At 46.9% G+C, this 13,645-nt stretch overlaps 6 protein-coding genes across 6 annotated transcripts; 4 read left to right on the top strand and 2 right to left on the bottom strand.

The window, feature by feature from the left end:
• Positions 1–166: 166 nt before the first annotated feature.
• On the top strand, positions 167–2,915 carry ASPWEDRAFT_171799 (ubiquitin ligase complex subunit HRD3; the record flags this gene model as incomplete). The annotated part of the gene is made up of 3 exons (XM_040830843.1): positions 167–209; positions 282–2,429; positions 2,494–2,915. 3 exons carry the CDS (start codon positions 167–169, stop codon positions 2,913–2,915), a joined length of 2,613 nt encoding a protein of 870 aa, XP_040688644.1.
• Positions 2,916–3,079: 164 nt separating this feature from the next.
• ASPWEDRAFT_487034 (putative DNA repair protein Dds20/Mei5) lies at positions 3,080–4,299 on the top strand. Its single transcript, XM_040837148.1, has one exon. It carries the CDS (start codon positions 3,209–3,211, stop codon positions 4,049–4,051), a length of 843 nt encoding a protein of 280 aa, XP_040688643.1. The 5' UTR covers positions 3,080–3,208; the 3' UTR covers positions 4,052–4,299.
• Positions 4,300–4,336: 37 nt separating this feature from the next.
• ASPWEDRAFT_486969 (uncharacterized protein) lies at positions 4,337–6,629 on the top strand. The gene is made up of 3 exons (XM_040837146.1): positions 4,337–5,639; positions 5,694–6,098; positions 6,152–6,629. Exons 1-3 carry the CDS (start codon positions 4,548–4,550, stop codon positions 6,548–6,550), a joined length of 1,896 nt encoding a protein of 631 aa, XP_040688642.1. The 5' UTR covers positions 4,337–4,547; the 3' UTR covers positions 6,551–6,629.
• A 29-nt stretch (positions 6,630–6,658) lies between these two features.
• On the bottom strand, positions 6,659–8,396 carry ASPWEDRAFT_59467 (uncharacterized protein; the record flags this gene model as incomplete). Its single annotated transcript, XM_040838456.1, has 5 exons — positions 8,177–8,396; positions 8,016–8,115; positions 7,048–7,824; positions 6,881–6,978; positions 6,659–6,809 (listed from the first exon to the last, which is right to left on the bottom strand). Exons 1-5 carry the CDS (start codon positions 8,236–8,238, stop codon positions 6,659–6,661), a joined length of 1,188 nt encoding a protein of 395 aa, XP_040688641.1. The 5' UTR covers positions 8,239–8,396.
• A 1,157-nt stretch (positions 8,397–9,553) lies between these two features.
• ASPWEDRAFT_51185 (putative MFS allantoate transporter) lies at positions 9,554–11,285 on the top strand (the record flags this gene model as incomplete). Its single annotated transcript, XM_040837560.1, has 4 exons — positions 9,554–9,763; positions 9,818–9,848; positions 9,908–10,192; positions 10,255–11,285. The coding sequence occupies 4 exons, from the start codon at positions 9,554–9,556 to the stop codon at positions 11,283–11,285; spliced, it is 1,557 nt and encodes a 518-aa protein (XP_040688640.1).
• ASPWEDRAFT_40104 (uncharacterized protein) lies at positions 11,251–13,474 on the bottom strand. Its single transcript, XM_040835243.1, has 5 exons — positions 13,172–13,474; positions 12,875–13,066; positions 12,344–12,816; positions 11,681–12,266; positions 11,251–11,626 (listed from the first exon to the last, which is right to left on the bottom strand). Exons 1-5 carry the CDS (start codon positions 13,228–13,230, stop codon positions 11,488–11,490), a joined length of 1,449 nt encoding a protein of 482 aa, XP_040688639.1. The 5' UTR covers positions 13,231–13,474; the 3' UTR covers positions 11,251–11,487.
• Positions 13,475–13,645: the final 171 nt, after the last annotated feature.

The following is a 13,645-nucleotide window of genomic DNA, read 5'->3' as shown; positions in this document are numbered from 1 at the left end:
TTCCGAGTAAGCTTGGGGTGGGTTGAGAGCGGTCTTAGAACGTCACTGGTGAATCTCACTTTCATCCAACAACTTCCCCCATTCAGGGCAGATGATGTATTGATTGAGTTTTAGGAGTCGCAATGCGCTTCTCACTCTCGAAATATACCACACGATCTCAGACACCATGAAGTATCCGTGGCTATGGCGGTTTCTGCCCTTGGCACTGCGTATGTATCAACCCGCCCGAACTTGACCCGTTCGTGACGGACGGAAGCTGACGCTGATAATCTTCTCACTAGTACTACTGCAGGCACTTGTGGCAGACGCTCAAATCCAGTCGAATGATGAACCCGCATCAGCAGATATCGCCCATGGACAATACCCGCTTGGAGCTCAATCATCTGGCGATCCCGAGGAGACAGACACCCGCCCTGCGAATGGTAATTACATGCAGAAACAACTTGTTAATTTCTTGTTCATCACGGCTGACTTATATGGTATTTTTCCGCTGGTAGAACATGTTGAATTGGCTCTCAAAATCCTTCGTGAATCGAAGATCGCCGTCGTTCAGACCGAGAAGCCATCTGGTCTCGTGGGATACGGGGTACATTATGCACAGGAAGCATTTCGGATTTTATTCATGAATGGACCTCGACCGGATTCGACTGAAAAGAAAATCAACCCGAATGTCGTCAGGGCCGTGAACGAATTGAAAATTGCTGCGCAGGAGGACGAGGACCCCGATGCGATCTTTCTATTAGCGGAGATGAACTTCTACGGCAACTTCACCCACCCAAGAGATTTCAAAGCGGCATTCAAGTGGTATCAAGAGCTTGCATCGTTGACCGGGAATAGTACGGCACAGTATATGGTTGGCTTTATGTATGCGACGGGATTCGGAAACGGAGTTGAGCGCGACCAGGCAAAGGCACTGATGTACCATGTTTTTGCTGCTGAAGGGGGGAATACGAGGTCAGAAATGACGCTCGCATACCGCAACCATGCCGGCATCGGGGCTCCTAGAAATTGCGACGAAGCAACATACTACTACAAGAAAGTGGCAGACAAAGCTATTCAGTACTATCGATCTGGACCTCCTGGTGGTCACAGTTTGACCCGGGAATCATACAGATGGGCAGATGAGGAAGGGGGTGTCTATGGTGAAGGTGCTAGTGTGTCGAGCTCTGGACCCAACGCGCTGCGCGATGGATCACATTCGAGCAACGAAGCTAGCTTGGAAGATGTTTTGGAATATTTGGATCTTATGTCCCGAAAAGGAGAGTTGAAGGCTACTTTCAGTCTGGGAAAGATGCACTATGAGGGGGCTAAGGGTTTGCCCCGGAGTTTCCGCAAGGCCATGAAGTATTTCAAACTGGTTACAAAGAGATACTGGAACAAGGATGGCTCAGTTAACCCAAGTCACCCAATGGGCATTGAAAAGCTGGCTTCCAAAGCGGCAGGTCACATAGGGATGATGTACCTTCGTGGAGAGGGCGTGGAGCAAAACTTCGCTACGGCTCTCACTTGGCTGAAGCGCGGTTTGCCTAATGGGGATTCTCTTTGCCAGTATCAAATTGGGCTGATGTATCTTCATGGATACGGCGTTCCTCAGGACGCATTTAAAGCTTCATCATATTTCAAAGCAGCTGCTGACCAGGACTTTCCGGCAGCGGAGACTAGACTGGGTGCTCTGTTTCTGGACCAAGGGGACATAGCTACCGCCACCAAATATTTCGAGTTGGCTGCGCGCTGGGGATGGATGGAAGCTTTTTATTATCTGGCGGAAATTTCTAACAACGGTGTTGGAAGGGAACGACACTGTGGGATGGCCGCAGCTTATTACAAGATGGTCTCTGAGCGAGCTGAGGTGATCCACTCCTCCTTTGCTGAATCAAATGCTGCGTATGAGAACGGCGACAAAGAACGTGCATTAATTGCGGCGACTATGGCCGCAGAGCAAGGGTACGAAAATGCCCAGTCAAACGTGGCGTATCTTCTTGACGAGCAGCGCTCTTTGGTGCCTCTCGACTCTATCCTCCCTTGGGGCCAGAAGCCTCGACCATCTCTGCTTCGAAATGCAGCTCTGGCTTTAATCTACTGGACTCGATCGTCCAAGCAAGCAAACATCGATTCTTTGATCAAAATGGGCGACTATTATCTCTCTGGAGCTGGGATTGCAGCAGATGCAGAAAAGGCTTCTGTTTGCTACCACACCGCAGCTGAAGCTCACCATAGTGCACAGGCTTATTGGAATCTTGGCTGGATGCATGAGAATGGTGTTGCTGTCCAGCAGGATTTCCACATGGCTAAAAGATACTATGATCTAGCTCTTGAGACAAACCAAGAAGCGTATCTGCCGGTAAAGCTAAGCTTGATAAAGCTTCGGATGCGCGCATACTGGAACAGAATCACTAATGGAGATATCAACCCAATCCAAGAGGAAGAAGGTATGCTCCCTGACCTTGACACTAACTATTTACCGGTCTATACATAATGCTGATCCCATAATAGTATCGAAACCACGTCGAACATTCAAGGAGTGGATCGCGGCATTTATCGAAAATGACGAGGAGGAGGAAGCTAATTACCGCGCTCAAATGTACAAACATGATGAAGACGATGATTTTCTCGCGAGCAACGGGGATTCCCGTCGATTGGACGGGGAGAACCGCCACGAAGATGGCTATTACGACGACCTGGAACTCGAAATCGATGAGAGCGTTTTGGAAGGCTTGATCATCGTCTCTCTGGCTGCCACCTTGCTAGTGCTTGTATACATGAGACAGCAACGGAATAGACAAAGACCAAACGAGAACGGGGCCCCTGCAGGTGCAAACCCAGCGAATCCAGGCGATGGGAACGATCGTGGGTTTTTCCCGCGGCCTGGAGAGCCGGAATTCGCCCAGTGGGTGGCAGGTGGAGTAGGACATTGATGATAACGAGGGTGCGATGATTTGATTTCGTCTCATTTGTATATTGGTGTATTATTTTGTGGATACTCCTCGAATCCAATACTTCAATAATCGCTTTCTATCTACCTACTCTTTTCCCGTAAGACATCGCGTGCGCACGTGGTTGATGTCATTTCTTCCTTATCGATAAGCCCACGCTCTTTTTTTCCGAATCCCCAAGAACAACACCGTCAATCCACCACTCCACTCTTCATTGAATTCTATTTCTTTCTAGCATTTCCCATCTAAAGGACATGTAATTCAGTGAGTGATGAATGATGGCGTCTGTCAATGTATCCGGAAAGCGACGTCGTCTTGACTACGCAGCTTCTACGCTTTCCAAGCCGTTCAAGTCTCCCCTCCGCAAGCCCGTATCGGCATCGGGGAACAAGGAAGAGGTGACAATCAAGGAAGAGAACAACGCTGATTCTTCTAATACTGCTATGGGGCAGAATGTAGCAGAGGAAGATACCAAGCAGAACCTTGTGCCCGCCACACCCATCTCTTCGGGCCCTGTCACCGGGAATCTTAAATCAACTTCGCCCATGACGAACTTGCAAACCCGCAAGAGGAAAACCCATGATACCCAGACTCCTACCAAGAAGGCTATATTCACAGACCCTATCACGTTTGATCTCCAAAAACAACAGAGAGCTTTGCAATCGCGTCTCTCCGCCCTACGTTCTGAGCTCAACACCGTGGAGCAAGCACTTCGGATCGAGTCCTCAACAAAGGATGTAGAGTTGGAAGACCTGATTACAAAATGGAGATGTGTCAGTCAGAATGCAGCTGAGGAGGTCTTTGCTGGGGCACAGGAACGGGTCTCCCGGATGGGTGGCATGGCAGTCTGGAGAGACCGGATGAATCGTAACAACAGCAGGTGGGACCAAGATGAGATGCAATCCTGGTATGGCAATGAACGGGCAGCAAGTGGTGAGGTGGATGAAGATGAGTTGGAGAGTCGAAAAGTTGAGTTGCTGGATCAACTCGATGTTCGCCAGGAGTCTGAGGAGATTAAGGACGAGGGATCAGAAGACGAGGTAGGTTTGACCTTGAGACTAACTGACAAGACTGCTAATGTTTTCTTTTCTTTATACAGGATTTTACGATGGATATGATGCTGAAAACGCTTAATATTGACCTTAATATAATCGGATATGACAAAAGTGGCCAAAGATGGGTCAAGAACTGATCGGTTGCCCCCGATCAGCCACATATTCAAGATGATTGAATGACATTCGAACTGTATATTACTTTGCTTTTTTATTTTGTTAACCTTCGCCCTGGCTTATGTTCTCTGGTTGATCTTCGCAGGGCATGATTTGCAGGATGCCAAACCAACGGCCCGGGAACCATTCGAATGACAATATAATTATCTTATAACTGCCAAGTGCAAAAGGAAAAGAATCCTCTTCAGACTGCACTATTTTTCTGAGTTTTCTCACCGTGATGATCATCCATGGATGTCTTATCTTATACTTTTAACTTCCCCGCAGCGGCACTTTTAGGGCGGTCCTTATCACTCGCACGGTTCCTTCGTATTCTCGCTGCCAACCACCTTCAACTCACACCTCGCGTTTTTCTTTTTTTCAGTCTTCTTAAGGTATTCAACTTATGCCCGAACGTACTAAACGTCCAAGACTTCTTGCATGCTCTCGATGCTTCCGCTTAAAGCGGAAATGTGATCATGCGAAGCCAAAGTGCAGCGAGTGCAGGAGAAAGGGAGCCGACTGCCTGCCGGCTTCATCACGCAAAGATGGTGAAGATATAACCATCCCGTTGAGCTACCTCAAAGAGCTGGAAGCAAAGGTTGCTGAATTAGAGCAATGCAAGTGGAGTTCAAGAACAGAGACGCAAGTACGGGATTTTGGCGTACAGACGGAGCCAATTGACGAAGTGTTCAGTGATAAATCTTGTCTTGACCCTTCTCTTGATTCACCAGGAAATCCGATAGAAGGGTCAAGATCCTTTAGGTTCTCACCAGTCCTATTCGATCGATTGTCTAGTGATGCTATGGAGACTGGAAATGCATTGATGCGTTTGTCCAACTTTTCCCGTAGCCCGACACCAAGACTCGAGGATGTTGATATGACATATCTTCTACAAGCCGACACTATACCACTAGACACTTTTACCCTTGACAACAGTCCTTGGTTTGAAGATCTCTACACCAATTTATATTTCTCCATTACGGACTGGGAGTGGCCATTCCTAAATCAGAGCGCATGGAAGTCATGGCGCAGCAACTGGGAACTTGAAAAATCGGCAGATCAATGGAAAGGATTCTACCTACAGATGGTGTATGCAATCGGGGCACTATTATGCAACAATCTCCAGCACGACCCATCGCATTCAGCACGCGCCAGGGAGCTTTATACGTCTGCAATGACATTTTATCCGCATGTCATTAGCCAAGCATCCACAGTTCTCCAGATACAAGCGTCGATCCTCCTGATACTTTATGCTCTCCACTGCCCATGGTCAGAGGAAATTGCGACTAGTGTATCTTCCATTGTTCCGTTCTGCACTGCTACAATGGCCGAGATTAGGAAGCTCGTATCTGCCATTGGTGCTACAGATGAGACAGATAGTCAAGATGATTTGTTGACCGACAAACTCTTTATCACTTGCTATATGTTGAATGAAATTATTGTCTCTGGATGGGACAGACCTGTTTCTGCTGCTTACAAGGCAATAGATGACGATGTAAGTTCCCAGAGAATCATTGAAAGGAGCCAAAACGACTCACTTTTTATACAGATGCACAGCTTCAGCAACGATATGCCACCATCCAACTCCAATACCGCCCTGAGTCATTTGTTTCAACTACGCAAGATTCAAGCCAACATCAGAAGATACTGGGACAAAACCCCTCGGCGATATGACTCGACTGAGACACATCAGGATGCCCCATTGAAAACGGCGCTGGACTCATGGAGGAAGGACATATCGCGATACGGTCTAGATAATGCACCCTATGGCCAACACCACCCTCTATGGATGGCAAATCTCTACAACTACAGCGTGATTATCTTAATACAAGAGAAGAGGGGCTGCCTGAGGAATCAAGATATCGAATATGCCTTTTCCGCCATAGTCGACGTCTGCATAAGTTACAGACGCTTACAGGAAGAAGGCCAAGTGATGTGCTATACCTGGTCTTCAGTGAGTAACCTCTTCTACATTATTATTTTGGAATCGCATTAACTATGTTATAGCTTGTTTTCCAATTCCGAGCCGGGATAATGCTCCTCTACATCTTTTGGGTGACACCACGCGGAGAGTACCACAACGTCCAGCAAGGGCTAGATGCAGTATACGCATGTGCCAACACCTTAAGTCACTTTGCAGATCGCTGGGAGGATGCCGTACCGTATAAAGAAGTCTACAAATATCTTATTGGCCAGGCTTCGTGGATCTCTGAAAATTGTGCGTATCCAGTTGGCCAATACGGATGTACGTTCCAAGAGCTCGAGATTCATTTGGAGAATCTGAAGAAGAGGTATATACATAAAGCAGTCCTAGGCATGATTGAGGACATGGTGTATCAGGGGCGCATTTATGATGTGATCGATGATGAGTGTATCTCGCAACCAGCGATTTCTTTACATGTGTAGAATTATGTGGGTTACTTGTTCTATATCACAGATTGAAACATCAAGCTAGAGAAGACTGAAAGTGAATATCGAGAGAAATATCAAGATTTCAATGCTAGTCCATCTCATTCAAACCTTGGCGAATACTTCGCGGGCCTGACGGAAGCGTGCATACAAAATCAACAAGGCACCTGCGAGTAGAGTTGCGCCGGCATACATGGAAACATCGAGATAGCCATGTTTGACCAAATATCCGCTGATAGGAGGGCCGACCAAGCTTCTATGAAAAAGAGGTTTCCTGTAAGTCCTGCACCTATGATTTTTCTTTTCGGGTATAAACAGGCAACGTACGAAATAGCAGGGGCAGCTAGGATTAACCCTAACGCAGCACCCTGTGATCCAGGAGGAGCCAGCTGCACTGCACAGGGAATTTGGCAACCGTAAAATGACTGGGTAGGCGTTGGTGTCAGCTTTCTACTAAATAATGGATAGGTATATCGACGAAGAAGGCAACTAACACCAGAGCTAAATCCATATGCCAGCGTGAAAATGATAATCCCAGCTAGAGTAGTAGCCTTAGTCCAACACATGGAGATTATCCCAGATAATACCGTGTTCATGAACAGCAAGTTGAAATTTCCAAACCGGTCAACCAAAAGCCCTGTAGTCAGTCTCCCCACAAAGGAAGCCCCGTTGAGAATCGACACGAGATAAAATGATAGACTTGCTGATAGACCACGGTCGACTGCGTAGGTAGAGACAAAGTTAGAGGGTGTGTATATGCCAAAACAGGCAATGCTAAACCCAATACAGAGCACGTAAAAGGTTGGGTTTTTCGTAATTTTCACATTCCCTTGAGCAATCTCATTAGCTTCCGGTCCCTGATTGGGTGCATTCTTTTCTTGGCCCGGTGCCTGAATAGTATCATGGGTATCATCTCTCATCCCTTGGGGCATTCGAGTGACCAGAATAATGAAAATGCAGAGAGACAACATCGTGAATCCGACGGTACGTAACGCCCAGCCAAGACTAACACCATTCTTGTTCAGAAGCTGATCGAGCATAAGAGGCCAAACAATACCTCCAATTGAAGCACCAGTGACCGCGGTACCTATTGCGGCTCCACGGTGTTTATCAAAGAGTCGGGAGACGATCGCCATAGGAGGACAGAGGAGAAAGGCGTTGCTCGCCCCGAGAAGAGCGCCTTGGGAGAGTATGAACTCATATAATCTATTGCACAGAGAAGCCATGAAAATGGCAAAACATGTGCCAAAACCACCAAGCAGCAGAAGTGGCTAATCGAACTCAGATTAGCAAGCCATATGGTTAATGTCCCACTATACTCCGTACTCAGGGCTATAATTTATTACCATGGGTCGGATTTTATCTGCTAACCGACCAGCAAGTGCAGAAAAAATAGCCATCATGAAAAGCGACACAGATGAAATCCATCAATGTCGGACTGGGGATGGCTGCTTAATTTGACATGGCTATAGTATTCCTGGAAGACACCAAATGCATCTTGGAACCCCAGTGTACAAAAGTTGGCAAAGAAAGCACCGACAAGGACGATCACAGATCGAGTTCTATGAATTCATTGATATCATTAGCAAAAAGTCCCAGAGTCCTTGACAATTGGCCCCTTACGAGAACTCTTTGGTGCTGTTGCCCATGGTCAGAGGCTCTGGATTAGATGATGACACCGCCATTTGAAAGGCAAAGAGAGATCATTCCTGATATCAAGAGGGAATTTCTAGAGCGTCAGCGAAGTGGTAGAATATATTGCTGCAGCATCTCTTGGTCGTGAAGTCAATAGATGCATCATATTGGTGTGTTACACCGCATCCACGGTGTCCGGGAAGGTCCGGGAGGTAAAGGAGACAATTGAGTCTCCATGCACGAGGCAGTCGAGAATAAATTGAATGGAAGAAACAAGCCATGGCTGACTCGTTCGTAAGTTGAAGCAGTTGGGAGGTTGACGTCGAAGATAGAGGAAATAAAAACAGAGGGCGATATGGACCGTTTCTGCCTGAGGTACCACATAGAGCCAGTCTAGGCTAGCTTCTTTGGACTGTCTTCTTCGACATCACGACAACAACCAGCATCCATCTCCATGGCTTCTTTTTCATCCTCGCCCCAGAGGCTAGCCCAGCCTGTGAATCGGGATATCAAATTCAATGGCTCAGAGTTTCACTGCATGTTGGAAAGGAAGTCTACTGGAAGCAATCTTACTATCGATAACCCTAAAAGGTTGGCTGTTTCTTGCCAGCCACATTGATGTGAGTACTCTGCAGTAGGTGATTCATTTGACTCATTTGAGAAGTAATCCAGTGACTTGTGCTGATGATATATTTCCAGCAATCGAGATTATCTGCCGGTGTATATTTTCGAGCAATTACAACTGAAGTGGTTTTCGATTCTTGGTGGGAATATTCAGTGGCGTATCAACGACAAGAGGCAGCCCCTGCCCGGGAGTGACTGAAAGATATTCTTTTTCGAAGATCAAATCCAACTTCTCTTCACTGCTAAGGTGGATGCACCCCGTATTGTACCTCTTTTATACGAAGTGATAGCAACCCAAAGGCGGAACAACTCAAACAGCCCATGGTTGGTAACCACAAACATGGTTTGGATGGTCCCTATGAGATGATGTGGAACTAAACCACGCTGCCACAATGATGGTTGTTTATTCCTTCTCTGAATTCAAAATATTTTGACTTTTCAACCCCCACTTTTAAAATGTCTGCATAAGATTTCTCGGGTGATTCTTATTCGTCTTCCTCTTTTACCCCGGTTTCATTCGTCGCTGTCCTCAAATCTAGATGGCGGACAGAAGTCCGCTACTCCCACGCGAGATACGATCCCTGGCAATCCCAGTCTGCCGAGAGATAACATCCCTTGCTACTTATCTATCTGCAGATAACAACAGATCAACACGACTGATATGTATATTTAAGTCGAGCTCGATGGCCGTCATGCATTCTCCCGTTATGTTGATCGAGCTGGATTTCTTCAATTATCGCCATGTCCGAAACTGAAACCAAAGAGGCTAAGATAGACGTTTGGAGTCATCAAGCTGCGGGGAACGATGGAAGGGATAATGATGTTGCACCGGGAGAGATCAGAGATATCGGAGCAGACCTCTACGCTGAAGTTGATCAACTAACTCCTGAGGAGTTGGAGGAGGAGGGTGTCCGAGTGCGAAAAATACTAGATCGACGAATTATGCCCATTGTATGTTTACTCTTCTTCATATTACTTTGTGGTATATATCTGACATTTTTTTAGGTCTACGTGGTTTATGTCATACAGTTCTTGGGTAAAGAAACTTCCTTTCAAACCTTCATTCGAGAAACTGACTTGTCTCGACTTTACTAGACAAACTATCGCTCAATTATGCATCCGCCTACTCCCTAATTCCCGACCTTGGCCTGGAAGGCCAAAGATACTCATGGGTAGCAGCCATTTTCAATTTCGGATATCTATTTTGGGCTGTCCCATCGAACCTCTTAATACAGCGTCTTCCTATTGCCAAGTATCTTGGTGGAATGATTCTGATATGGAGTGTTCTGGTGATTGCTCATATTGGAGCAAAAAGCTATGCGGGTATTCTAGTATTGAGATTTCTGCTGGGGATGGCTGAAGCTGGTGTGAGCCCATGCAGTAAGTTATTGATAACGGCACATTTCCTGATAAATATGCATATAAAGCTGACTGATCAAAAGTGATGAACATCACGTCCATGTTTTACAAACGTTCTGAGCAGCCCCTACGCATGGCCTTCTGGCTTAGTGGCAATGGCGTTGCGACTATGGTCGGCGCCCTGTTGGGATTTGGGCTGGGACATTCTCACAGTACCAAACTACGCAGCTGGCAGTTAATATTCCTAACCATAGGTCTTCTCAATTTTGCTTCGGGTTGTATTTTTCTCTGGATAATGCCAGACTCACCTAGTTCTGCGAAGTTCCTGTCTCACAAACAGCGTGTTGTCGCCGTGCAGCGGGTAGCTGAGAACATGATAGGGGTGAAGACAAAACAAATCAAGCCGCGTCAGGCACTGGAGATTCTATATGATATAAATGTTCTCTGTTGCATTGGGATCGGGATTGCATGCGGTGTCATCAACGGCGGCGTTTCCAACTTTGCCTCGTCCTTGATCAAAGGGTACGGCTTCAGTGGCATCTATGCCACAGTGCTTCAACTTCCCACAGGAGCCTTTGAAGCAGTCATTGTACCGATATGTGGTCTGATTGCCACCCGACTTCCTAACTCCCGCTGCTTTGTTCTGGCGGCAGTGTCTCTGATTCCTTTCGGGGGCCTTCTCGGCATTCGCTTCACCGACATCGATCATAGATGGACCCTTGTTGGCTGTACCTGGCTCCAGTATATCATCGGAGCCCCCGTGATTGTTTCTTGGAATCTCCTTTCTACTAACGTCGCTGGACATACGAAGAGATCCATCGCCAACGGGATATGGTTCACATTGTATGCAGGCGGAAATGTAGCTGGTGCCAACATCTTCTTCGAACGTGAAGCCCCACGATATTACTCTGCTCTGATGGGGCTTCTCATCTGCTATGCAGGAATCATTGTCTTGTCATTCATCGCATATTTCGCTATGAGACTGGAGAATAATCGAAGAGACAAGGCGTACGGGAATCCGTCCATGGGAGGGGAAGCTGATCCCCAGGCCATCATGGACGGGTTCAAGGACATGACCGATATGGAGTCGAAGAATTTCCGATATGCTCTTTGATTTGTATATCTAGTTGGGATGGTTATATCTTAAGTCTTGTCATTTTGAATTAGGTCATGAATGAAAGAAGTGGCAATTAGGATTTGTGTAACCTTGGGCAAGAGCTATATGTTCCCTATTTTTTTCATTTTTAAGACACAAAATTGAAGATTAGAACATGGTATATAGCCCAGACGTTAAGTGTGTTTACCCTTCTGGTAACTTAGACCGTCAGGATATACTGTTTAAAGATATCGCCGATAGCTTTGGCGCTCTTCTTGGGAATTCTCTTCTGGTCATTGTCATAGTCCACATAGGTGACACCAAATCTAGTTTTATATCCATCAGCCCATTCAAAGTTACTAGATCATCGTCAGCGGCTTGGTCAAGGGTTAAAAGGTTAATGCGAATCATACTCCATCAAGCTCCATGCCATGTATCCCCTAACATTGACTCTGTCTAGGGTATAAGCATCCGCCATGGCACCGATATAGTCATGGAAATACCGCGTCCGGAATTCATCATTCAGCAACTGGTCAAGGGGTAAGTCATTTTCGCCTTTGAGACTCGTTCCGTTCTCCGTGACGTAGATCTTGGGCCGACTGTATCGGTCACTGATCCATTTCAGCAATTTTCGGAATCCGAGCGGATACGGGCGTAACCAGGAAGACTGCGTCTCAGGTCCGATGCTCTTTCCGGCCTTGTTCTCCATTAGGACTTCGAGGTTCCCTGCGGTGTCGTTGGGGTCGGGCTCGGTGGTTTTGGCCTTGATATAGTGGGCACAATAGTGGTTCATGCCATAGAAGTCATTGCTGCCGTGGACAAGGGTGATGTCTTCCTTTGTCCATTCTGGAAGTCGATCGCCTAGCTGCTGAACCATGCTGTCTGGGTATTTGCCGTGATAGATTGGATCTGCAAACCAGGAGATGGAGAATTCGATCTTTCTTTCGCAGGCTTCAACGTCGGCGGGATTCTCAGGGTCCCATGGTTCGGCCCAGTCACCTATTAAGCATTAGTGTCACTGAAATATCCCATGACCAATCATCATTGTATATACTACATGGGGTAAGGGGATATACCATTGAGTGTAATTCCAATCTCGCCCTCATCCCTAGTCTTGAAGTCTTCTCTGTAAACCTTCACCGCAGCCCCGTGAGCCACGAGAAGATTATGGCCTACAATCCAGCACTCTCGAGAGCTATCACCCTCAGGGCTTTTGGTACGATCACTTGTTCTGCCAGGGGCAAATTGGCCCACGTTATACCCGAGGACACTGCTGCACCATGGCTCGTTGAATGTTATCCAGTGTTTAACTTTGGAACCGAAAGCGTTGAAGAGTATCCGGGCGTAGTTTGTGAAATCGGCAACAAACTCCTCCTTATTGAGGAATCCTCCATAGCGCTGGTTGAGCCCCTCGGGGAGATCCCAGTGAAACAGCGTCACGAGTGGGGTGATTCCTGCGGCGAGTAGGTCATCGACAAACTTGACGTAAAACTGTAGACCCTTTTCATTGATGGGATCGTTTCTTCCTCCGAGAGGAATGATGCGAGACCTAAATTATCCATAAGAAAAAGTTACATTGTAAAATGTTGAAAAGTAGGGAGGCCCACCATGAGATCGAGAAACGATACGCCTTTGCACCACATGCTTTCAACAAGGCGATATCCTCATAAGTGCGATGATATGAGTCACAAGCCACGGCCCCAGAGCTGCCGTCAGCTATTTTCCCGGGAATTTCACAGAATTTATCCCAAATGGAGGGTCCACGACCATCCTCATCAACAGCGCCTTCGATCTGGTAGCTAGAGCACACAGAACGCGAAAAGGCTTCACGTTAGATCATGTCCAAGGCAAAGAAGCAAAATATAATAGAGAAGTTCTAATAGTGTTGTTGGGGTTCAGCTCACCTGGCAGTTGCAAATCCCCAAAGGAAGTCTGATGGAAGGGTTGCTAACGCAGACGTCATGGTTGCTTGTTTATATAACGGGTGGATGATCTTCACGCGGGCTGTTTAAGAGTAGAATTTGATAGCTTTTCTTTTTTGCAGAATCAACAGGATAAAGAATATTTAAGTCCTTTGTCCGGCTGTCTGGGTGTAGAGACAAGAGAGGAGGGAGGAGGGAAAGGTGGGGGAGGAGCAAAGAAAAAGTGACGCATTTTGATCGAACCACCCAAGTCACACGGGTTCCTTTCGAGCGACACTCCGCGATCCACTGTTCTTTAGGAAAGCCATTAAGAATTTAAGATGAGCATGCTAGATCTGACATCAAGAGAATGGCAGTGGGGTTGAGTCCAAATAGCAACGGCTAAACGGGCCGCCGTCCGGATCCAATTGGGAATAGCACTGAACAGGGGTGAGAGACATCAAGTGTTCATTTATG

Source organism: Aspergillus wentii (genome assembly GCF_001890725.1).
Source record: "Aspergillus wentii DTO 134E9 unplaced genomic scaffold ASPWEscaffold_4, whole genome shotgun sequence".
In the NCBI taxonomy this organism is placed as follows: domain Eukaryota; kingdom Fungi; phylum Ascomycota; class Eurotiomycetes; order Eurotiales; family Aspergillaceae; genus Aspergillus; species Aspergillus wentii.
Note: the sequence above shows the minus strand (reverse complement) of the source record. Positions and strands in the feature narration are given on the sequence as shown.